This window comes from Eretmochelys imbricata, chromosome 9 (genome assembly GCF_965152235.1).
Source record: "Eretmochelys imbricata isolate rEreImb1 chromosome 9, rEreImb1.hap1, whole genome shotgun sequence".
Classification (NCBI taxonomy): Eukaryota; Metazoa; Chordata; order Testudines; family Cheloniidae; genus Eretmochelys; species Eretmochelys imbricata.
The window spans coordinates 88,244,453-88,270,712 of record NC_135580.1 but is presented as its reverse complement, the minus strand read 5'-3'; the positions used below and the strand labels follow the sequence as shown (position 1 = coordinate 88,270,712).

General features: G+C 40.1%; 1 protein-coding gene across 2 annotated transcripts in view; it reads left to right on the top strand.

Annotated features, from left to right (window-relative positions):
• Positions 1–23,691, top strand: part of GRIA3 (glutamate ionotropic receptor AMPA type subunit 3) — a 223,249-nt gene extending 199,558 nt beyond the window's left edge. Inside the window, exons 14-15 of one of the 2 annotated variants that reach the window (XM_077825727.1) lie at positions 20,643–20,757; positions 23,446–23,691. In XM_077825727.1, coding sequence (XP_077681853.1) covers positions 20,643–20,757; positions 23,446–23,691 — 361 coding nt within the window. The remainder of the gene's footprint in view (positions 1–20,642; positions 20,758–23,445) is intronic. The other variant, XM_077825726.1, reaches the window with a different exon arrangement.
• The last annotated feature ends 2,569 nt before the right edge of the window (positions 23,692–26,260 follow it).

Sequence of the window (26,260 nt, the reverse complement as noted above, 5' to 3'; positions counted from 1 at the left end):
GGAGCACTTGGGAATTCCTCCCTGTGGGATACCCTCAAGCCCTTTCGTCCCCCATCCGGGGAAGAGCTAAGAAAGAAAACAAAGGAAATTAGCTGCGGCTACCAGCTAATCAAACATGCACAAACCTCTTAGGACACCAAAAATCCAATTCTGTTCTTAAGAAAGGTAAATTTTATTAAAAACAAAAAGAAAGAAAATGCATTTGGAATTTAGGCTTTTGCTTAACCCTTTACAGATAAAGCAGGTAAAGAACAGCTACCAAGAGGGATTTTACAGCTAACTGGCTGGGTGTCCATCAAAGGGAGCTATCCCCCCCTTTATTTATCACAACATACAACACAACTCATTCATTCAATTTGTATGAAAATAGTGTTCATCAACATGCAGTGATTTGCTCATCCAGTGGATGCTATAAGCATTGGGCTATGAGTTGGAAAGGAAGTAAAATGGCAGAACTGAGCCAATCATAATAGCACTGTGCTAATTCACACTCATGACTAGGAGAGCAATTGAAAAATATTGCTTTTTGTAAATTAGTAAGCTGAACAACATTTTAAAAGGAAGGCTTCAAAAATTGATTTGGTTCATTTATTTGACAAATACTTTTCACAGCATACTATTAAATAATGCTGTAGCATATTTTGTAACAATAATGAAGTATTTTGTAATATGAGACTTCATTACAGCGCTCCTCCACTGATCTTATCACAGAGGACGGAGAGCCTGCTTTAGTTTGTGTGAGATTTATAAAATGCACTCTGGCGAGGTTCTATTATATAAGGATCATAATTTAGGAAATCAGTGAGAGAGTTTCTAAAAAATGTGTTACCCAGATTGGAAAACAGCTATTGGACTTAGGAAGTAGATGGGGTAAAAAGACACTCCCTTCAGAAAAAGTACACCTACACTGGAATAAAAGACCGGCAGCACAGCCGTGGCTGTCCTGAGTCAGCTGACTTGGGCTTGGGCTGCAGGGCTATAAATCACACTGTAGACGTTTGGGCTGGAGCCTGGGCTCTGGGATCCTCCCACTCATGGGGTCTCAGAACTCAGGCTCCAGCCCAAGCCTGAATGTCTACGCAGCAGTTCTATAGCCCCACAGCCCGAGCCCTGTAAGCCCAAGTCAGCCGAGCCAGGCCAGTCGCATGTATTTAATTGCTGTGTAGACGTACCCAAGTGCTCAAGTCTGCCCCCCTTATTGAGTAGTAGATTACTGTCTGTAAACCTCTCTACTCAATGGTAAATGTGGCAGAATATTGTCAATAAGCAGGGCCCAATGTCTTGTCACTGGGGCTAAGAGAAAGCTGAAAAAAGTTTATGAACATCTGTTCACCAATTCACTCTGACAATAGTTTGTGGATCTTTGTATTTACCTTTCATGCATATTTGTAAGAGTTTATTTTTCCTCAAAAATGTTTGAAGAAAGTGAACATCTGGTGAATATTTGCGTAAATGTATTTACACAAAAGTTTATTCCAGAAAGGTTCACATAGCCACCTAGGAATCTCTTTGGATTTCCTTACCCCAGGCTATAAGAGTTTCAATCATCCAACCAGGGAACATGAAAAAATGCCTTGTGACCTTCAGTGATTAATCACACAACACAACTAATAAATAGCAAATATTTCACAAACAACCTATATCTGCTCACACAGGGCCAGACTTTCAGAATGACTCAGCAGCCACATTGGGGCCAGATTTCCAAAACAACAGAGCACCCATGAGCATCCACAGAGAACAATGGGTGTAGCAGAGTGCTGAGCACTTTGGAAAATCTGATCTCAGTTGTGGGTCATGAGCCCCTCAGAAAATTCTGGTCATGAAGGTTTTGTCTAACAGTTTTTAATAACAAAATATTAGCAAAAATAAAAGCCCATCCAGGGATAATTATTGGCATAGAAAAATAAAAAGGACTAAATTTTTTGAATAATCATTCACTCTGAATCATTCACCCAGCAATATCTGTCACTAAGGGCCACGCTGAGACAAACCTCCTTGGGATGGGATGGGATGGGATGGGATGGGAAAGAGAAATAAGACTGGAGGAAGACTACTAGAATTCACAGTTTCCAAAGGAATTTCATTAAATGACAATGAAATCCAAGCAACTGAATCTATGTCCTTAGTTGTACAGAATTCCTTATTGGGTTTTTTTGGTGGTGAAGGATGGGAGACATAAAGCTTGGATATTTTTATCTAACACGGCTAGTTTCATTTAAAAGGAAAGAGGAAAAAAAACTCAGAAAAAAATACATGTTTTAAAGAAACCTCTCTTTTTTTGTGCTTCAAAGCAACCCTAAGGTTTCAGCAATAGAAGTTCATATTGCAGGCAGATGCCTACATTCATTCAGGTAGGTTCTCGGTGATGTAACTCTGTCCCCATCTACTGCTGTAATAAAGTTTGTGGGAAGCTTTGGCTTTATTTAGCCAACCAAGTATCCCAGAATGACCTGAGCAAGCCCTCAAAGGAGGCAGCAACAAACTGAAGCCTGTAGATGATCCAGAAAATAGGAGTCTCCAGTGAAGCCTTTACAAGGGAAAAAAATCTGAAGGTGGAAAGGAAGATGTATATAAAAGCGAGAGAGAGAGAGAGAGAATGAGGATGCTGGCCAACGTACAAGGTAAGTGAAGGCTCTTGCACATGTCCATTCATAGCTACATCAATATAGTTTAGAAAAGGTCAAGGAAAGGTGGTGTGGAAATCCCCATAGAAAGCAACCATGTTGCTGTGTAAGGTATCTTAGGAAAGGATTGTAGTATCAAGCTTCCAGCCTTCTTTGTACTGCTTCCCCACAGCATTCCTGGGGTGAGATTTGCGAAATTTCACTAAACCCCCAAATCTCTCTTTCAGTTGTTCATGCCATATTAGTATTTCAGTCTCCGGCATTGTTACAAATGAACTAAAATGACTTGTAACGGCTTTCATTTCCTAATCCAATATGCATACATTATTGCATTAGCACTTTGCACTTATATTAAATTATGATCCTGCTAGTGTAGTTTAATGTGTTTGAGCTACATTAATGAAACATAAATAAACTTTCATAGAGCCTGATGCTGGCATCAGTCACAGACTGCAAACTTCCATAAGAGAGGAGAGAGAGGAGCCTGCAGCATCAGATGGTCACACATCTGGCTCTATGGAAAAGTATGTGTGCGTGTCTGTGTAGGAGTAGGTAATTAACAGTAATTAACATCTGTTTATATAATACATATGATATATACACATACAACCTGATACACACATACACACACACACCAAGCTGGGGCAAACCTTGTTGGGATGGGAAGGAGGAATATGGCTGGGCTATTGAAAATTATATGACAAAAGAAAACATATTCCAGATGGCACAAGCTCATGACCTAGTAGTATCCAACCCATTCTTTACACAAAGAGATGAACATCTTATTACTTACAAGAATGGAAGGACTAGAAGCCAAATTGATTACTTGCTTGTTTCTCAGCAGAAAATAAAAGATATAAAAGACTGCAAGGGCAGGAGAGAGTCTTATGAGTCAATATAGACCACCTAAATATTTCTCTTAGAACAAAAGTACAGAGAAAAATCAAAGAAGGTAAAACCAAAGATAAGATGACAAAAATTAGAAGGTAAGGCTAAGGAGGATTTTACTTCATCTTCTCCATAAGTGACTCCTTAGACACCACACGCAGAAGGAGTGGATAAATGTGGGGGGTTTATGGCAACAAATATATTGGACAGTTCAAAACAAGTTGTGGGTATTAAACAAGAAACTTGGAGTGAAGAAGTACAAGGCATGGTAAAAGAAAAATGTTTAAACTCTGACAAAGAAGTAGGAGCAAATGAGACCTGGAAGAATACACGGCTATAAAGAAATTGACCAGGAATGTAGCTACAAAAGCAAAAGCAACGACTTAGAACAAATGAAGGAGAAAGGGGAAAGTGTATAGATTGGCAAGGAACAGAAGCACCAAAAATAAAAAGGAAGTGAGGTTCGCCCAATATTAAATTAATACGGTAGCATAAAGAATCAATGGAAAAAGGTATTTTGAACAGCTTTTAAATGAAGAAAATCCAAGACAGCAAAGTTACTTCAAAATGATGAACTTTAGTGTAGTGGAGCCTATCACACCAGATGACATGGCAAATACTATCAAAGAAATAACTAACAAGGCCCTACATCCAGACAAAATCCCTGTTGAGGCATGGAAAACATTTGTAAAGAAGGTACCCATCTGTTGACATCCCTGTTCAATTCAATCATGAGATGGGAAAAGATCTAAAACGCAGAAAGGAAAAGTATCTTGGTGCCAATATACAAGGTGAAAGGTGATGCTGACAACTGCACAAATTATAGAGGTATAAAGCTGATAAGTCATACAAAAGAAACTGTGGGAGAGAGTCATCGATAAGAGACGAAGAAGTGAAGCAGATATTAGTGCAATTCAATATGGCTTCATGCCAGGAAGGTTGACAATAGATGCTCTTTCTGCATTGAGACAGCTAGTGAAAAACTAGAGAGAAAAGGAAAAATATTCACTTGATGTTCATGGATCTGGAAAAGGCGGAGTTCCAAGAAAAGTCATCTGGTGGTGTATGAGTGAGAAAATGGGACTAGAATGTTCAAGTCTCATAGACTATCAGAGTTGGAAGGGACCTCAGGAGATCATCTAGTCTAACTCCCTGCTCAAAGCAGGCACAATCCCCAATTTTTTTTGACCCAGATCCCTAAATGGCCCCCTCAAGGATTGAACTCACAACACTGGGTTTAGCAGGCCAATGCTCAAACCACTGAGCTATCCCTCCCCTGTATATAGTCATGTATATAGGGGCAATGTCAATAGTCCGCCCTTTTAGTAGTGAAACAAGTAAAGGTGGGAGTACATCAGGGATCAGCACTGAGCCCTTTCTTGTTTATCCTTGTCTTGAAGACCCTCACAGGGAACATACAGAAGGAGGCACCTTGGTACATGCTGTTTGCAGGTAATATCATTCTATGCAGTGAGAAGATAGTGTAAAAGAGGATTTTGATAAATGGAGAGATGCTTTGGAGAGGATGGTCCCTTCTGACCTTAATATCTATGAGGCATGGGCTCAAAATAAGCAGAGGAATTATCCTTGAAACTAGATGGGCAGGCAGTAGTGAAAATGCAAAGTTTCAAGTATCTGCATTCCAGAATCTGGGAAATGGAGGATGAATTAGAGGATGATAAACACCTGGTTCAAGTGGAGAGAGATAAGTGGTGTAGTGTGTGACAGGAAGATACCAGTAAAATTAAAAGGGAAAGTCTATAAAGTGGTCTGTCCAGGTTTAATATATGGCTCTAAATGTTGGGCACCAAAGAAGAAACATGAGGAAATGATCCATTCCACCAAAATGAAAATGTTGAGAGAGATGAGTGGTAATCAGGAAAGACTGTCTGAGGAATGTATATGTTAGAGACATGATCGAAATAATACCCATAAGTGCAGGCTCAGATGGTCTGGCCATGTAAAGTGCAGTCCTGACAATTATGTGAGTAAAAGAGTCCAACAGATCAAGATTAAAGGAAAAGGACAGAGAGGCCAACCCAAGAAGTAGTGGGATGTCACAAAGGAAGACATGTTAGCATGAGGTGTGATAGAAGATATGGCATTGAACAGAGCACTCTGGAAGAAGAAGATTCCTACAGTGGACCCTATTTGATGGGATTAACACAAGGAAGTAGAAGGAAGTAGAAAAAAATATAGATAGATAGATAGATAGATAGATACACACCTCCATAGAGCCAGATGTATTACCATATTATACTGTCGTGTGTGTGTGTGTATAGAATTTATACACAAAGATGTATTAGACCAAATCCACATTACAGAAAGCATTATTTACAGCCTGATTTTAAAAATTAAATCCAGCTGCAGCAGTGAGGAAACCTACTGACAACATAACAGAGATGCTCTTACATGCCTCATGACAACAAAACAAAAAAATCTTTTGTACTACCAAGGAGAACACTAATTACAGAAAAAAATATTAATGAAATTTGTGACAGGATTCCTTTTGTTGTGAAGCCCAAGCCTGCAGCTTTTAACTACACAAAAATAATCAAGGAAACTTACCCATGATTGCAAGTTTGGATACACTACAAAAGGCCATACCAAAACCGCCAATGACTGCCTACTGCAAAGCTACTAATTTACAGACACTCATTGTCAGAGCAGAATTAAAACCTAGTATAGGAGTGCACTCCTGTCATTTAAAGAGATGCAGCCTTTGTCAACATCTGCATCCAGCTTCCATATTCACCAGCTGCACTACAGGCAAATATGACAGAACAAAACAACATCCGCATCCACCTTCTGCATTCACTACATCTGTTACAGGCAAAAATGACAGCAAAAAGTGATTCCCAATACGCAAATTCACAAATAATGGTTTATTTCATCACGTCAACATGCAGAAGGTAAGAAACAGTATGTGGGGAAAACATACAGCTACCTCCATAAAAGATTTAGAAATTACAAGTAACCTATCATTAACGGAAAAGTTGACCAGCCAGGGGCCAGGCACAACAGCATCAGCAGCTGCAGTGTATCAGATAAGAAAATATTCCTCACTGAATAAGTGTCAAGGCCCGAATAACAGGTGTAAAGAGAATTTCTGGATATACTGTTTGAAAACAGCGTCTACTGAAGGATTTAACACTGAGGATCCTTCATTCTAGCCTTTTCAACGTGAAATCTTGAACGTTGTAGACATGTAATTGATTATTAAACTAGGTTAGAAATAAAAGTGGACCCAAGATTGGAAATAGTAACAAAGTTGTAACAGAGCACCGATTCTTTAAAGGAATTCCTTATGATTTTTAAATGAAAATTCAATATGCTTGTTTATAACTGATGAGAACAAGGACTAACTGATAACAAGTGGCCATATTATTTTGTATTGGGGAGGCATCTGGAATCCCCAGCCATGGACCAGAACCCCTATTGTGCTATAGAAACACAGAACAAAAAGACAGTCTTTGCTTATATATTGAGAATTTGTCAGTTTCTGCCATGTTGTATTCTGCTTGTACAAATCAATATGCATCCTATGCCCAGAGGAAGGATAGAATATGGTCTGCACATATTACCCATGTATGATTGTTATCCTTTACAGGGCCCATTAGAAACTCAGCATTCACTGTGCAGGTGTCTACAGTCACTATAGTGCCTTCCTATATAGAGAGCAAGAAATACTCTGGTACTGCTGTCACTGCAAGGAGGCACATGTTGAGTTTTTAATATCACCTACTGGGTGATAATACAGGTAGGCCATGATGTATAACCCATTTAATATATCTGGCTATTTACTTATTATGTATTTATGCAGCAAACTTAGATAGACTGGTACGTTATGATGGGCTGTATCTTACAACAGAATGTGAAAGTTCTGTTCTAGGAAAGGCTAGAAGAGTTGGATAATACATTCACCCTTAAAGGTTTGTACGTAGCCATAAGGTATTTCAATTACAAGATCTGACAGAGAGTCTATTTAATAGCTATAGACCGGGATCTATAGGCTGGGAGGGGCTTAAGTGCCTTATTTCATTTAGACTGGTCTTTAACCTCCAGTAATGCCCTCCAGAGATAATGCTGATTTTGGTATCTCTTACAGAAATATTCTATCTTTGTGTTCTAAAAAGACATCAAGATGATAGTTCAGTTAGCTTGGTATGGTGTCCTGTCAAGCTAAACAGAGCATTCAATCTTGATTAATACAAACATTCCTAAATTTCCTTGACTGCCATACATCCAGTCTTCTTAGAGGCATTGTTTTGATGGGTCAGGAAAAACAAATTACAATGTGCAGATTGAGGGTATGTCTACACAATAGAGAAAAACCCATGGCTAGCCTGTGCCAGCCGACTCGGGCTCATGGGGCTCAGCGGGTGGGACTGTTTCATTGCTGTGTAGACTTCCGGACTCAGACCCTCCTACCCAGAGGGTCCCAGACTCCAGCCCATGCCCAGAAGTCTAGATAGCAATGAAACAGTCCTGCCGCAGCCTGAACCCCCCCGAGCCCAAGTTGCCTGGCACGGGTGAGCTGCGGGTTTTTCTTTGCTGTGTAGACATACCTTGGAAGGCCTAGTTACAGTTAACATGTACTTCTCTTTTTAACTTTACAACAGAGCAGGAAATGTAAATTTTACAAACTGCAGCTCTTTGTTTTAAGGGGGAGGTTAAATCTCTTGTCCATAGAGTAGTGGATTGGTTTGGGGACTTTGCCCTTCCCCCAAAGATATTTAGGACCTAGGGGACCTTTGCAACAGAGTAAAGGTGTGTTAGAAAAACACTAGTTTGCTTCCCATCCTAACCCACTTATTTTAGCAAGAAGAGGTAGATACAGAAAACCCCCAGTTTGAGCATTCATTTAAGGTCTAAACTCCTTGATACCACAATTTTCTGTAGGTTGGGTTGTGTTGATGTTACCGGTTTTGGTGGCACTAAAGCAAACAAGCATGGCTTTGTGTCATAAAGAACACAGAGAGACATCCATGTCTGACAAAGTGAAAGTGCAAAAGTGCTTTAAACATTTTTAATATCCTGATTTTAAGGCATATTGCATATAATAGGGATTAAATAAAATAGAACTGTTCAAATCATTTTACAATATACTTGCAGAATACAATGGAATAAGATGTTGCAGGTACAGTATATTCTACTGTTAATCCACTCATGCAACTAACTACTCTTCATGTCACTGAGAGTTGCACATGAGGATTGAGAGAAGTATATGGCCCTTGATTGTACTGCCTTTAGATTACTTTTGGCAAAGAGGATGTTTCTTTATGAATCTTGTTGGTTTTCTTTTGGTGAAAACTTTGTTTAACCTACAGTGGCCAGAGTCACCAGCAGTCTCCAGCTGCTTTATGTTGCTCTGATGACACAAATCACTCAAACCTGGTTTAACCAGCTAATTAAACCGAACAGCTACTTTATATTATAGTGAAGTGCAAAGCTGCCAGAATCCATCAGTGAATCTGGCTCAGTATATTTGCCTAGCCCATGGATTTGTCTTATAGCCATATAGGTATATATGCCACTGCTAACAGCTCATTTGAAAATGCCACATTTCTGGTGATGCAACTGTGTGTTTCCATAGGACTCTGATCATATACTTGATTGGCATGTAATGTTATACTGTAAGAAAGCTGGAATGTACCAGTGAATATTTAGCATTTCACATTATGGAGATTATTGAAATAAGTATATGATGGAGTTATGTCCTGTGTGTCTGAGTTGTTTGCAAAGAAATATGCTAGTGTTGGAGAGAGGCACCTATGTTTGGGGCAGGCTTCAATCTGCTTTATGAGATAGATTTGCAAGCCAGTTCATAAGATCTATCACTGAGACAGCTCCCTTCCTCAATGTCTGAGAAAAGGCATTTCCAGCCATGCCAACCAGAACACAGATGGGCAAGTACTGTAGTTCTGTGGCAGACCAGTTAAAAAAGAACAAGAAATATCTCTCTCAATATACTGGATCCAACTAGAGGGCTGCATTTATAATATGAGCATTGCTATGTGTAAGGCAACAGATCAAGGAGATTGGAATACCGTTTTAGCTCTTGATATGTTCTCTTCTCAGACCTTCTCAGGCCAATCTATTTAGCAATTGAGCACACAGGTTCTCAGACACTGAGATGGTAGCATCCTTCCCCTGAAACACAGGGGGGATACAAAACTTTTCCACGCTGTTCGATGCATCAGGATACACTTTAAAGATACATTCATTCTCCCCTCAACAACTGAGCCAATGTTTGGGGGTTTTAATTATAAGAATTTTATTTGATGTTGTATCTGGTCCCCTCACATTTTCTCCATCCCCAGTTCTTCAAAGCCACATATCACTGCTCTTTAGCCTCTCTTCATGACACACTTTCATTTTTATTTATCTTTCTCCTCCCACAAGTCATCCATCCTCAGTCTGTCTTTTCCAATAAGTAGTCAGCCATTTGGCCGATTCAGCAAGATAAGTAGGAGGCATAACATCCTCATCACACTGAGAGGTGGTAGGTGGGGCTAGCTCCTAAAAAATCATATCAATCATATCACGTTCACTTTGACAGCCACTCCTCCACAAATCTGGGCTGACAAGGGAGCCATGCATTTCTACAAAACTCAGTCCTACCCCAACATTTGAAGAAGTGATCTACACTCTCCTATAATTCCTCTCTCTCTCTCTCTCACTATCCTCTGCCTCTCACAGTATCAATGATTGCAGAAAGGAAGTTTTCAAGGCCAGGACAGGAGATTTGTGTGAAGCATCATTTGTTGCTGTTATTATTTTTGTCTTGCCTGAAGCTTTTTGAGGTTTAAGAGATATTTAGACGGTAGAGCTTGTGGGTGGTGTCAGAACGGTTCTGACAACGTGCAGTGCTGCATCCGTCTCTAAACTGGCATCAGCAAATGGTAGTATGTCCATTGATTATGAATAGAAGATATTTTTTGGTTCACAGTGTGCAAGCCCCAATCAGTAAAAGCTACCAGATCAGCATTCATTTAGTCCAGTTTTGAAGAGGTTTGCCATCAGTCATTTGTCCATCTAGCTATATACCATCCTTGCGCTGTTTAGATGCCAAGAAATGGAAATAATTAGTGCTGAAGTGAGTCTTAATTGTTAAGTCATTTCTTCTCAATTCCCTTTTCCGAATGATTGCTCAGAATTAATTTACAGTATTTCATTTTGTTTAGAGGGTAACAATATGCTATCTGCATTGTACATTTGCTGTCCTGAACAATGAAAAAATGTTTGGGTAACATTTATATTGCATCCATTAGAGTAAGGTACAGGGCATGAATTACCCAAAGCTACAACAGTTGCCAGTGAAATCTTTATTTGCTATGCAAGCAACAAACATTACTATTGTATTCCCTATAATTAACATATGGTAACACAAATGCCACAGTAATATCAATTACTTTCAGTTGACAAAATTTGAAAATCTCACCCTATAATTTTTATGGCATGCCTAAATGACTTGTGCTCTTAAGTCACTTAGGGCTAGATTCACAAAGGGGCTTAGTCACCGCTGACATTCACAAAACCACCACTCAGCTGCCGCCTAGTCCTGTGGGTGCCTAAATACCCATAGGCACCTCCGTTTTTGCGGATTGGCATACGCAAAGCTGCCTAAGTGCTGATGCTGCTTGGGGCCTTAGCTCACACCTAAGCCCTGACAGGATTTTCAAAACAAGACAGTCTCCCCACCTCTTTTCCCTGTCTGACTGAGCACACCTAACCCTCACAAAAGACAGCCAGAGGCAAGCAGGCTGGTAATCTGGGAGGCTGGCCGGCAGAGGTGTGTAATGTGAGAGATGCAGGTTTGAATCCCCACTAGGCCTGACTTAGAACAGAGACTTAAAAGAAGCTCTCCTACCTCCCAGGAGAATGCCTGAACCACCTGGCTACTGGGTATTCTGGGGTGGGCGTCTCTCCTTTTGAAGCTGTTCACTTTGTATAAATAATTTATTGGAGCAGGGACTTCCGGGTGAGTGCCCTAAACACTGGGCTAGAGAGCCACTCTCACTGTTCCAGGCCCAATGACTATGTAATTATTTATACAAAGTGGAACACCCCCACCAAGAGAGATTCTCCACCCTAGAATACCCAATAACCTAGTGGCTAGGGCACTCACCTGAAAGGGGGAAGACCTGGGTTCAAGTCTCTTCCCCAAATCAGCCAGAGGAGGGATCCGAGAACAGGTTTCCCACATCCAAGGTAAGTGCCCTAACCACTGGGTTATTGGCTAGCATCAGGGATCTTGCTCTTCTGTTTTGTTTTTTTTTTCATAAGAAAGGGCTGAATTGCCTTCAGCACCTAACTCCAGGAGAGGGTTCAGGGCTAAGAATGCTGAGTGGAGAAATAGAAGTGCTATTAATATACTACGCGCCTCCCTCTGAACTGTCAGTCAAGAACCTAGCATCTAGATCAATCGAAGATAGGCATCTAAGTACCTTTAAGGATCTGAGCCCCCTCCCCTCTGCATTCATCACTGGCTAGCTTAGGACGTCCTCTTTTTGAAGCTAATCCTTTGGCCTAGTCAGAAGTGCCTACCATAATGGTCACCTCTGTAGGTTCCAGGGAACGTTTCTGGTGATCACACAAACATGCATTACTGCCCAGCGTTTTTAAAAAACCCTCAACCAACCTCATCATGCAAAAGGATCAGCAGCACATGGGACAGCTGCTCCAAAACAGAGCAATAAAAAGCAACACATGTAGCTGCTGAAGACCAGGTCCCACATCAGGGTGGCTGGCCGCTCCTCTGGAGCATTAGCAGCAAACTTGGCTGGTCTGCATCACAAAAAGAGGAATGAAATACCACCAGCCTCCTCCAAATAAAAGACAATTCCATGCAACGCTGACCCTTCAGCTCTAGCTGTATCCAGAGATTGAACTGGTTCACAGCAGAGGAGCAAAGAGCCATAACAACTGAAATCTTGTGGAACGCAGATAACGAAGCCACCCTCTGAGGGGCAGAAGGATACTTACAATGATTTACAAGAACTACCCATGCATATTATTATTTGCATATACATGTGGATAGAAGACCCTCATGATCTACATACAAGGAACAGTTGAGTAGACTAGGTTTTCACATAACAGTACGGTAACCATCGTGGTTAGTGGAAAATGCAAATTCTTTGGTGAGCTCTGTGAACTGGACATTTTTTTAAATATATTAATAGCACTTCTTCCAGGAAGTGACCTAAGACTCTCCAAGATGCTGTCAGGATTCAGTCAGTTAAGTGCACTGCTTGCAACACTGAATCCCCATTAACTCAAAAAAAAAAAAAAAAAAAAAAAAAAAAAGGAATTGCTAGTTCTTGTGATTTTATTGGGAGTCTTAAAGCCCCAGTTTCTGGAATCCTGTTACTAAATGAGAATCTCAGCTTTATTTTTGTGGTTGCAGATGAAAGCTTGAAAATAAACCCTAAAACGTTCAAACAGCAGAAAGCAAATGAAAAGGACTCCCGAAGAACAAAAATCAAAACCCTTATGGTTTGGAAGCCAATAATATGATTGGGGGGAAAGGGGCTGACTCATGTTTTTTTTAATGTTTGGGGTTAACATGACTGGAATTGTCTGGTTTCCAGGCAAGCTTTTCTTTTTGTGATTAACCTGACGCACAATTAACAGTTTCTTTGGACAATTAATTTTCTTCCCTTTCCTCCTGGAATCATCCTGGCCGCATCAGGATGATCATAAAGGAACAGATTCTGTTACCTAAGAAAACTATGAGAATTGAGTAATAGGAAGCTGTAATTTAGCTAATCTGGAGAGAAGCGAGTGCCTGCTGAAGAAAGGAGTCCCTCCAAAAGGTTTTAAGTTTCACAGTGATGATGGACATAAGAGTGAGTTGACAGTGTTGTTTCTTCTTACATTAAATGTTAAACATTTTGGATGGAAAATATGCAGATAACATTGAGATAGGAAAGCTCCAACAGAAAGCAGAGGGAAGCCTTGATATGGGGTAGATGTGCCTTACGAAGGACAAGCCTTTGCACGAAAACAGGAAGTCATATTAAACAGAGAACCAGTATTACATTTCAGACAAGCTCCACTTTACCAAATATTACAATGGAAACCCCCTACAGATTTATAACCTTAAACATTAGAGGGATTAGCGGTCAAGGTCTTCAAAAGTGACTAGTGGTTTTGGGTCCCTAACTTGAGACACCTTAACAGGTCCTGATTTTCAAACGATGGCTGCTCAGCTTTTTCTGAAAATCAAGCATCTCAAATTGGGCACCCAAAATCAACTGAAAATCTTGGCCAACAATCTGATTAAGTACAGTGAACTTTCTTCAGTTTTTGAAGACTAAAAAGGAGATTTTTTTCATGCTCCTTTGACGCAGCACAACGGCCAAGCAGAGGGTTTTTCCTCTCATAAAAATAACTGTGGTGCCGCACTGCATGTGGGTAAAGAACTGAAAATGATGAAGGGTGTTTTCTAATGGAAAATGGAAGCCAAAATGGGAATGCTGAGATTTCCATTATAAATGTGGAGGCTTCTAACATAATACAAACTCTCATAAAATGGTCCTTCATTTCTAGGGGTAATCTTTGGAGAAGATTTAAATACAGTGATGAATATGAGAAAAGATGGACACCAGTCTTAGTAACAAAGCCACTTCCATATTAAACTTAAAACAGCCAGTGGGTTAATTGACAAAGAGATGGTATCACTCAAAATTAGAATATTCATATCATTCCCTTAGATACAAATCTTAATCCAGGCTTAATATCTTATTTTATGGAACAAAATCGTAAATGAGTTTAGTTTGAACTATGCAATGGGACATATAAGTGCTGTCTAATCACAGTCTTGTTAAGAAACACCTACTACTAAATTCAAATAAAAATAAAAGACAATTATGGTCAGCAAAAAGACTTTCGCTGCACATCGCTGAAGTAATCATCAAGATCAAGAATGCCATAAAGGACTATATTCAACAAGGATACTCAGGGTATCAAATCTAATGTTCTCTGGGATACAAAGCACAAGCTCTGAAGCCTCCAATTATTGTGCTTTGATAAGAACAAAATTGAGTGAAAGCTAGCCTGGAAACAGCATAAGCAAAAGTTAAAATGATCCTATCAGAAATTAAAGCCAGTAGAGGGAAAATAGCCAAAACTACCAAAAAAAGTACAAAAGAATTAACAGAAAGCTCCATATAGCTCTGAGAAAGAAAGGTAACAAAAACTTAATTGGAAAGCATAAAATTATCACAGCTAACTAAGTGAAAAAATGATGCTTTAAAACAGTCATCTATAAAGCATAGAACAAGTCATCCTTCAGTTTAACAATAGTAAATCTCAGACCGTAAGCCAACTGACTGTACACTCTTAAAAAGAAGGGTAGTGTTGTGGTAAATCCCTGGATTAAGACTCAGGGGAATTTGGTTAATTTCCTAGCTCTGGTATAGACTGCCTGCATGAGTCACTTAGGTGACTTTAAGTGGCGAAGTCCCATGTTTAGGCACCACTGAAATCCTCAGACCCTGGCTCAGCTGCCATTTAGCCCTGTAGGAACCTAAATTTCCACTCTCCAAGTCCCATAAGTGCCTACATTTCTGCCTGGATTACCTTGCATCTGTTCTTATATTTTACTACATTGCTGCCTTTACAAATGTGCATGTCTTAAAAAAAGAACTAAAAACAAACAATATAATTTGTCCTTTTGTCCTAATTTACCATGGACCATACCATGTGGGCATGGCACACCTGGAGCCTTTGGGGGAGTTACAGACAGGTACTCAGACATAATTTGCCTTCTATGGCACCAGGAATGTTGGGTACCCCAATGCTAATTTGAGCAGACTGGGACTTGTATTCAAAATGCAGCCTTTAGCATTCATTGCACAGATGATGTCTACTAAAAAAAAACAAAATGAAAAATCAAGATCCCCATGTATCTCCACAGACCCGCAGGGACCAGGCCTAAATTCTAATTATTTAGAATGAAAGAAGCTAGACAGCTATTCAGAGGCAAGCAATTTTTGGAAGGTAATAGACATGCAAGAGTTTATCAACAAAGCGGATCCCACTTTCAAATATCTAACTTGGCAACCCAGAAATAGAGACAGAACCATTAAGGCTCTAGACCTGCAGAGCTCAATTCACCCATATAAAGCAACTGTTTGCAAGACTGGGGCCTATTGGAGCTACCCCTGCAGACACAGCAAGCAGAACTGGCCTCTCACAGCCAGAAGGGACATACTTCTTAACGTTGTACTGCATGAGGCAGTGGGGAAATAAAAAAGTGGGAATCAGATCTCTGGATTAATATCTCAGAAGCAGACAAAATTGTAGTTGAGGACTATGATAAAACATGCTTCATTTCATGTTCTCTCTGTGAAACACACTGTCAGATTGGTAGTGCCGCCTCACTAAATAAAGAACTTGCTATTAAACCAACCAGTGCTAGACAAGCTGGGAAACTTAAGGCACCCGGACCTATTCATGGGCAAATGTCAAAGATTAGGGTGATGGGAGAAAGTGCAAACCCTGGCAAAGACAATAGCTCATGGGTATTCTCTGTCCCCGAAAACTACTTTATTTGGAATTTTTCAAGAAATCCCCTTCCTTATGCAGCATATTAAATGATCTCCCCATCTCATAACATTAGTGAGAAACAGAAATTATCTACAATGCCGTTGCAAACAGAATTTGGGATTTCTTGACTGGATAAACTGTACAACAAATAAAAAAAAAAAAAGCAACACCGATAAACATACCAAATAGTGATGAGGAGATCACGCACCCAGCTACCCAGCCCTGTTCATGTTTTTTTTTAAATTGGGAATGGGAGAAGGTCAGGAAAAAAGGAAACCAAAATTGTTGCTCAGCTTTAATTCCTGCAAGCAGTGTTATTTAAGTGGACCATATGACGAAAGGGAACATGAAAAGCTATATAGAAAACCATGATTCAGGCAACTTCCCATCTGTTTAGTTCAGATAATTTTAGTTTACTTTTTTGGGAACTTGGATGAGCATAATTGAATGTAGCATTGGCTTTAAAAAAAATTAAGAAACCCTAATTTGCATGTTAAGCTGTCCTCATTTCCCAATACTGTGTAAAGTTTTGAACGCTAATCTGTAATGTATTGGATGATATGCAAAGTCTTTTTACTGTGTGTGGATTTTATAAAGACATGCAAATTAAGAGAATGTTTGGAATGGGTAGAAAAATAATTTTCCAATAATTATATGCAGGGCGGCAGAAAAGGTGTTTATAAACTTTTCCCCACTGAGGTCTTTTATTCTTGACTGCACATTATTTTTTAAAGTATGTTGCATAAATTGGATTTTTCTTTTTAAATGTAACTTCAGGTTAGAGTGCTCTACTCGGAGGTATAACCCACTACAGGGTTTGTACTGGACCTGGCCACTGGTGGGTAGAGGCATTCTGCTTTTAGTGTCACGCCATGCATTAGCCTAACAAATGCATAACTTGTTATGGTTTATTCTACATTGTGTCTTCAAGTCCACGTGACAATATAAACACCTGATCTGAAGATGCAAATACATAATCATTGCAGGAGGGCTGGCTAGGATGAGACTGGACTCATTCAAACTAGGCAAAAAACATTTATGCAGGGCAGGAATTTATAGCCCTTTCAATATGCTACATACGTAGCCATCCTTCCTAGGACATAGGTTATTTGCACTGTTTGTCAGTGGCTTCTGCTTCCTTGTTCACTCTGGATTCATGAGCAAGATCACATGACATTGTGAAATGCTACACATACGACAGTGCGGCAAAAAGGTACCAGTGATATGTCTGACTTTTTAATTCCAGCAGATGCTGGTTGAGGGGGCTCCATAATTGCTCTGCCAAGGCTGAAATAGCAAACATGTCATCCCTCTTGGGGCTCGTCACCGCAATGCAGCACTTGTCTCCAGCAGACAAAATATAAGCTTCCTGGATTGATAGTTAATTAGATTACAGTGACTGCTAAATAGGAATTTTACAAAGAAAATATCAGAAAACGTCAAGACTAGTGATGTGCAGGATACCATCGGCACGCCAGGAGCTGTGCTGTCTCTGTCTGTCCAGTTGGAGAAGTTCAGAGGAAGATATTCTGCCCCAGATCCACTGTCATTGAGGGTAGTTCCCTGCATCAGTTGAGGGCAGTGTGTGTCTGGGCTGGCATTTACTGACATGAGAAAGAGATCATTTTGCTCTTGTCTAGCTGGGAATTTGCACAGCCTCATGGCACATAATGATACTATGATTTTTTCTTTTTAAATTGCTCCATGTTGGTTTTTAAGCACTCACCCGAATGTTGTGAAATGCAATAGCTGGGCAAGCAGATTACAGCTTTGGTGGTGGCTGTGTTCTGGAAGTTTTGAAGCATGTTTATTTTTCTCCTTTTAAAAAAGAAAACCTATTTGAATCTAGGTTTGCAAGCACATGACAGAGTATATTTTGATGGGAAATATATTTATTGAGATGAATCTGAACCATGGAGGTTGGGGGGGGCAGGCTTAGTTTGGGATGAACGGCTCAGTCATGCTACTTAGGCACAGCCCAGAGTAAGGGCCAGTGTGGAGCTGCATTGCTCCTGAGGGAGCATCCAGAGGTATTCTGCCTCAGGGAAAACAGTTTCTGCTACACCTTTTTTGCGGTCCTGCTGCTTTCTGGAGGTAATGTGGGCCATGGCCCACCTCCTCTTCCCCAGGTATCTCCTCATTCAGAGTACACTCCAACCCTGAGGGAATGGGGAGGGAACAATCCTCCCTACTTTTGCCCTTTCTCCTCCCACCCTGCCCTTGCTTAAGGCCCAGACAGGATCTAAGCCTAAATCATTTAGAACGGTTCTGTCTTTTAGGCAGCCATTGAACACATAGGTCCAGATGTCCCGATCTCCACAGCTAGTTAAGGGTCCCACCCTATTTTTCAGGGCAAGGAGTAAGAAAGACACTCTTGCAAGTTCTGGTATCAGAGATGGATGGAGCACATTTCTGGACTGGCAAGAGTGAACCGAGCACTGATCCTGTGAGATTCTGAGTGCCCTCTGACTTCAGCAAGAGTTGAGGGTACTAGCTGCACGGCATATTAACAACAGATACGGACACTTTAAGAACTTCTTGATATTTTGTTCCACTTGTTCTAATGCTGCCTTCTTTGCACTTGATCACCCTCTCTTTAGTAGGGAAAGCCAGACTTTGTCTCAGCAGTTAGAGGTTGCATTGGTTTAATTAAAGGCATATTTTTTAATTGATTTAGCTGATTAACACTTAAGCTAAAAGCCATTTAAGCCACATTTAAATCAATTTAAGGATGTCCACACAGGGGTTTGCACCAGTTTAACTAAACTGATTCTTATTAACTGCTGCAGCTTTTATCAGAGACAAGGCCTTACCATCATATCAGCTACCCCAGTTCTATGGTGGGAGTTTCTTTAGTACTAAGGCAGCTCAATGCAGCCTTCGACTTTGAAGCACTCCATCTTCTGTCCCCCATGTCAGCGGGCACAGGCCTCCACTGTGACTATTTTCTGCCTCAGGCTGCAATGTACCTTGTTTCCCCGTCACACCAAGGGCACAGACAGTCTTACTCTGAAACAGAAGCGTCCATGTGGGGGGCAGTAGGGGGGAAATGTCCTATAGGTCCTAGTCCCTGCAGGGATTGAGTTACTTAACCAGGGTTCCTCTTCTGGGATGCAACCTTTTAGGGTAGCAGCCAGCAGAGCCTCAAGTTTCCTGAGGACCAGGAGAAGCTAAGAGTATGTGTGGAGGCAAAAGGCATCCAGAAAGATTGTCTGGGCCTTCAGTGGACCCCCTGAAACCTACCATAGGTCTGTGGGCTCTTTGGCTTGAACTATCTGCCGGTTCTGATGGCAGTGAACCTCACTCCCTCTCCCCATCGCCCCAAGACATGTGCCCAAGAACATGATGTACAAACTCAAATCTCCAGTAACCTTACTCAGGAAAGATCTGCATCTCCAGTAATGGTTGGTGCCGACGCAAAATCAAGGGGCTGGGCACTCCACCATCCCGTACAGCTGACCACAACTTGCACCATGCTGACATCCTTCCAGGCACCCCCCAGCTCACAAGCAATCAGCTTTGCTGAGCTGCAGAGCAGAACCCCACCTTCTTACTGGGCCCACCCACTGCCTCCGTTTGATGCAGCTGGCTCACAGTCAGACTCCTTGTACAGCTGCAGAGGAGGGGATGGAGCTCTGTACTTAGGCTGTTCAGGTTCCTTTTTATTCCCAGACAAGACAGCCTGAGACCATGTTCCGGTCATTCAGGAGAGGGAACAGCTCTTTTCGGGGCTGAAAAAAAGCTAGCCTGTTCCCACCCGCAACAGCACTCTTTAGTGCTGCAGCTAAATATTGCCAGTTCTTCCCCTTGTGGACTGTATCCTAAGAAACAGAAAGTGATAGGCCCAGCCCAGTCCTTTTCTCTTGGGACCTGCCCAGGGAGAAAAGGTCTCAGCTAGTTAGCAAAGAAATCCCTCATTGTCGCCACCACCAACTATAGTGGCCAATGTGGCCCACTGTTTCCATGCCTGGCAACTCATTCTGTAACACGGTATTATCTATTGTTATTTTATGTAAATATTGAAGTGTTTTATGCAAATATTGCCTTTAAAGTATATTGAAAGGATCCTGAACTACAATATTCAAAAAATAGTGAGTTTAGGTCAAGAACATTCAATTGCTTTGTTTTGTGTGTAGGAAGGGAAAGGTTCCAGGTTTTTTGCTTTAAAAAAACTGGTGTTAATTTGTTCAGGACATGAAAAGCCCCGCTTACCTATACTAGCTTACTCTCTGTTAGTGCAATAAGATATCTTGTAAGTTCAAATTTCTCAGTCTACTTGTGAAGCTACTGTGAGCTGTCTAATTATTCTACTAAAAAGGGAAAATTTGCGTTACTGGATTTCCATTCTCTTTATTTAACAGCGTGTGCCGATTACTCAAAGCGATATGGGCAGGGCCTGGTAATATAGTGTTGCTCTAGTATTAACTTAAGGGGATGATCCAGTTGCCTGCAGTAGAAATTACTTTGTGGCCAGGAACCCTGCTTTATCGCTTTGTGTAGTTTTAAAGTAGTTAAAAGCTTGAATAACATAAAATAACATAATATAATGTTATTTATGTTATTTCCCACGTGAAGAACTCCTGTAAACCTTGCAGTATTGAAACTCAGTGAACAAGGCATCTTAGACAAGCTGAAAAACAAATGGTGGTACGATAAGGGTGAATGTGGAGCCAAGGACTCCGGAAGTAAGGTCAGTCGCCGAAGGTCTTTTTGTACTGATTAGAACTCACATTTTGACCCACTGTGTTTATCCAAAAATGATTTTCAACCGTTAATATTTACATATATTCCAAGGTTCAAGGAAAAAAGACTAAAAAAATTAAAGATCAGAATATGACAGCATTTTTCTTTTACAGTATTAAAGACTTTAGTTGTAAGTACATTTTACTACTTGGATATTTTGCTGGGGGAAAAAAAAGGCCATGGAAAATGCCTAAACGAACCTCAGACTGGTATCTCCATTTAACCTACAAGCTTCATCACAGTCAATGTATTATTTAGTCCAGCATTGCTTTTCATTTTTGAGTTCTGAGTACATAAAATTTTGTTTCAAAATTGTAACTAAAATTCCTGTCCACACTGGTTGTGAGCGATAGGTCACGCATGTTTCTGAAGGATGGATATTTTCATGAAAGACATCCCATTGATGAGCATGAAACACCTTTCCACCCCCACCACCCCCAAGAAAGTTTAAATTTTCTGTTTGAATTTTTTTCTAAGAAAACTAATATTGTGATATTATTGGTAACTCATTTCATAAATCTTGGACATTCATTTTATTGTGCATTGAACCATTTTGCTACTGTATTACTACATTCCATACCAGAAATTTTGTAACTGTTGGAGAATCTGAATACCTGGCATACTTTAAATCAGAGGTTTTCAAACTGTGGGGCATGCCCCCCTAGGGCAGCATGGAGGAATATTCAAGGGGGTGAGTGGTGAGGCTGGGACCAGCCCCACAAGCCAGGGCTCAGGGAGGGAACACCACCTCCATCCCCAACTCACCTCAGTGGGCCACCCAGCCTATGGGTCAGTGTTAATGCCTCCACACCCAGCACTGGCTCTGTCCCCAGAGACCATTGCACACGCCTTCCACCAGTTGCAACCAAAAATTGTAACTCAAAGGGGTGGGGGGCTCAGCTCAAACAGTTTGAAAACCACTGCTTTAAATGTATTGTTGGTACAGTTCATGGTTTAATGTAACCAAGCTACATACTAAAACTAATCACTGAGGGCCAGGCATCAGGTAACCCTGCAGCTGTTCCTCCTGTAGAATTCCCAGATACTTTAGTGAAAGTTCCACATGTGGATTAGTGGCTGGATCAGGCCCATGATTTTTATATTTCCTGTTTTATTTGGGGGAAAACATTCTGCTTAACCCAGGTAATGAAAATACAGAGGTTTAGTTAATGCTAGTAGAATTATTGAGGAAGAACAGAGCTGACCCAGCATTAAGCATTATTGGAAAGGATATTGAAAGACACCAAGAGGAGATAAGCAACCCAACTCCCATCAGAAAAAAAATCACTCCCCTTGGTGCGTTTGCAAATCTCCCCATTATTAGGTGTTTTACTATTTTAGAGCTGTCTCCTGGTCCTCCTGAAGTCAACAGCAAAACTCATTGATTCAGTAGGATTGGAATTTGCTTTCAAGGCCTGATTTTCCAGCTGTTGCAGAATAATTTTGGATCAATGAGAGTTTGAATGCACAATTGTAGGATCAGGCTCTACATTCTTGAAATACAACTGCAAACATAAAATTTAAAATTGCAGGTAATTTAAAAAACTGCCTTTATCCAAAATGCCTGTGTTTCCCCCAGGCTGTTACTAGGCAGATTATATTTTCTCCTAATTTTACAGAAGTTTTGGACATCCCCAGAGAACTGTCATACATCAAGGTGTACCTGTAAATATTTTAAATTAGTAAAAATATTTACTGCAGATTGCTCTGGCATCTGGCTTGACAACAGCCACCTAGATTCTATGTGTTACAACTCAAAGAAGGAAAGTATGAATAAACAATATTTAATAAATGCAGAACACAATTCAATTCAGCAGCAAAATGGTTACAATTCTGTATAACCTGATTACAAAAATTCTATTTTTTTGAAATGAAGGACTTCCCCCGTCTGCCATGCATTGAAGGTGCATCTAGACAGCTTTTTAAAAATTAATATTAATTTTATTCAGTAAGCCAACCTCTTTTTATAACAGCGGGTGCTAGTGTAGTTAGCTGGACCTGAAAGTAACTGACCGTCTTCCTCAAAAAAAAAAAAAAAAAATCTTATTGTTAAATAGAAACCTGATCATTTTCTCAACATCCAAATTATTTTCTCTACATTCACCAGAAATAACTAAATCTTGTGTCTTGTTAGTTTTAAAATGGACTTCTGTAAAGTCTGCCTTATTTTATGCAGTCATTGATCTACCCAGTGGGGAATTCCAAAAATATTTGAGATTCTTTGGGGAGAGTGAGGCTAGGTGCCTTCTGTTTGCTACCAGATATACGCAGCAGCACTTAGGTTTGCTGGGTAGAATCCTAGCCCTATTGACGTCAATGGCAAAAGTCTTATAGATTGCACTAGGGTCAGGATTTCACCCACTGAACAGGGTGAGATAGCACAATAACTGTCTTGCGAATCCCTAGTTTAAACCATTTCTGTGTCAGTGGAATAAAGTTGAAACTAACACTGATAAATGAGCTCCAGCATGTAAAGAAACTAGGTAAGAGTATTTGGGGCACCTGATATTCTGAACTGGGATTTCTGGATGTGTGGGCGCAGGGAATCTGATGCAAACAGAGTTATATATGTCCGAGCTAAGCCAATCTGACCTTTTGCTGCAGAAAAACTAATCAAGTGGTTCATTTTTCTTAGGACAAGACAAGTGCTCTGAGCCTGAGCAATGTTGCTGGGGTTTTCTATATTCTTGTTGGAGGTCTTGGTCTCGCCATGATGGTTGCTTTGATAGAATTCTGTTACAAGTCTCGTGCAGAGTCCAAACGAATGAAACTCACAAAGAATACACAAAACTTTAAACCTGCTCCTGCAACCAATACCCAGAATTATGCTACATACAGAGAAGGCTACAACGTGTATGGAACAGAAAGTGTTAAAATCTAAGGGTACGATTCAGGTCTAGTAAGCTAATAAACTAGTTTATATTTTGCTAATATCTGTTCTTCCTCCCCTCCCTCGCAACTTGAGTAATTTTTCAGAGTTATTGTATGTATCAGAGTGAATGGGCTACAATAATTTTCATAATATAGTTTGGAAAAGCTCTTTCACAATACTCAGTAATATTTGTGATTTTATTTGTTTTCTTAATCAAAAAGAGACCAGTTTCCATTCCATACCTTTAATGGTGGTGCTAGACTTGAGGCTGAAATAAATGACTGTTGTATCTGAGGTTCTGGCATTTCAATAGCACAGTGTTTCAAACAGTTCCATCATCCCTTTAAATATTAACTGTAAATTTAGAAATCTTCTCTGCTTTGCTTGTGATGTTTTCCCCTTTATTTAATTTATTTATTTATTAAGAAGTTGTGCTCAATTCAGCTAACTGCTTCTAGGAAGTCTGGTAAATATTTTACATGCTCTTGATGAGAAATTTAGAAAAATATCTCAAATTCTACAACAGAAGTGGGTGATTTCCTCATGACAAAAATACAAGTTAATTACTAAATCAGTGCCTTTCTAGAAGTTATTTGAACAGAGTAATTCACATATTACACCTATAGCTAAACTAAAAAGCAAAGGAATTCTAACTTTCAGATCATCTTTGTTGCTGTAAATGATGAGGGGGAAGGTTGCATAATTAAGTGTAGATTAGAATTATGGTGCCTGATGATAACACACCTCTGAGTCTACAAAATGAGGGTCCACTCCTGCTTCCATTGACTTGAATGGAACCTTTCCACTGACATCAGTGAAAGGAGCAATGGGCTCCCTCAACAAGTTCTCTTCCCAAAACTTCCCACTTCCCATCAGGTTGGAAATGTTACAAGCACTGTATAGCTTGTGGCATTACAGCTTCTGGCCAGAAGCAGAAAGGGACAAGGTGAGTAAAATCATGATAGGTTATTTTTAAAGAGTCTAACTGGACATTTGCAACGCCTGACTGCAAACTTTATCATCAGGAGTAAATACTGGTAGTATGGGAGCATCCAAAGGACTGAATGGGGATTGGGGCAGTATTGTGCTACGGGCGGTACAAACAGAAGGGGGGGGGGGGGGGAGAGAGAGACACACACACACTATACATGACCTGAATAGATTTTAATCCTTCCTTTATGTAACCTGGTTCACTCTCCCCTAGATATAATGGTCTCCTTTCAGAAGAAAACAACTGAAATATTTGTATTCTTATCACAGATCCTCGCTTCTCACAGCATGCAACAGGAGGAGCAGCTGAGAATGTGGATACTCCATGGACCCTGAGCCAGGTTTACTTTCTCCTCGGTGTCAGGCCTGGCACACATTGATGTTGGTGCAATGAACTTTTAATAGGAAAAACTGCTTTTTTTTCCTTCAGTGCCTTATTGAAGACTCTGAGACTCAACAATGCAAAACCATCACTGAAATATTCTTGCTTTGCTTGAAAATTTAAAAAAAATGAACTGGTAAAAGATACTAGTATGTGAAAAAAAATTCTTGTAAAAAAAAAACAAAAAACAATCAGTTCAACAAAAGCCATTCTTTGATACCACTGCACAGATATGAACTTATGTCCTAAAATCCGAAAGAGTCAGTTTCACCACATGCCCCCTACCTAACCAAGTTCTTAAACTATTCCTGATATAAAGCCTCAGAATTCCACGACTTATGAACAGACTGGCCTGTCCCTACTTCTGAGAACTGCTGTCAAGATGCTCTGGGGGGTTGGTTTGTTTGTTTGTTTGTTTGTTTTAAGCAGTGGTGTGATTTTTTTTTCTAACCACTTAAAATCCTCCAGCTCATTTGAGGAAACGTGTATATCAATAAAAGATTAATGTAACACCACACACAAAAGATGCTTTAAAAAGTTAGGGTCAATGATTATTCATCTGTAAATCCAAAAGAAAGTGATTTGTGGAATTCTCTATCTTGCTTCCAGATCAGCAAATGAATTCTCTTGACAAGTTAACGATAGTACAGGCAAAAAAATACTTCTTTTTTCTATCACCAGGCATACCTACAGGTGCTTTATTAAAATGGCATTAGATGGCTTTAGAAGAAGCTATTCATGATTTAGGTTTCTTGCTGTGTGTTTGCATTTTAATTCAATGTTTAGTATCACGCAATGAGGCAAGAGAAGAGCAGGAGAATAGTTTTCTCCACAGATGACTAAACCACTTTTCTCAAAACTAGCACTGAGAGATGATGCTTTTTGGCGAATTCTCATTTTAAAAAACAGAAATAAGGAAACAGAATAGTATCTCAAGTTAGACCTGCAGTTCCAGACTATAGTTACGCGATCTCACATTACTATTGCTAGTACTGTTATATCAGCTCCTGCCAATTATTGTTTCATGGCTGTTCATCAAAGGAAGTCTGTGTCCTTTCCTAGTTTGTAAAGGATACAATGTATTCCAAAATATACTGCTAAAGATAGAGGCTCAGTATTATTCACTTCCAACTTCTCAGATATGGGCAGTTTTTCAAACTTGACACTCTGCCAGAAAACAACTTACTTAACTGCATCTTTTTAAAA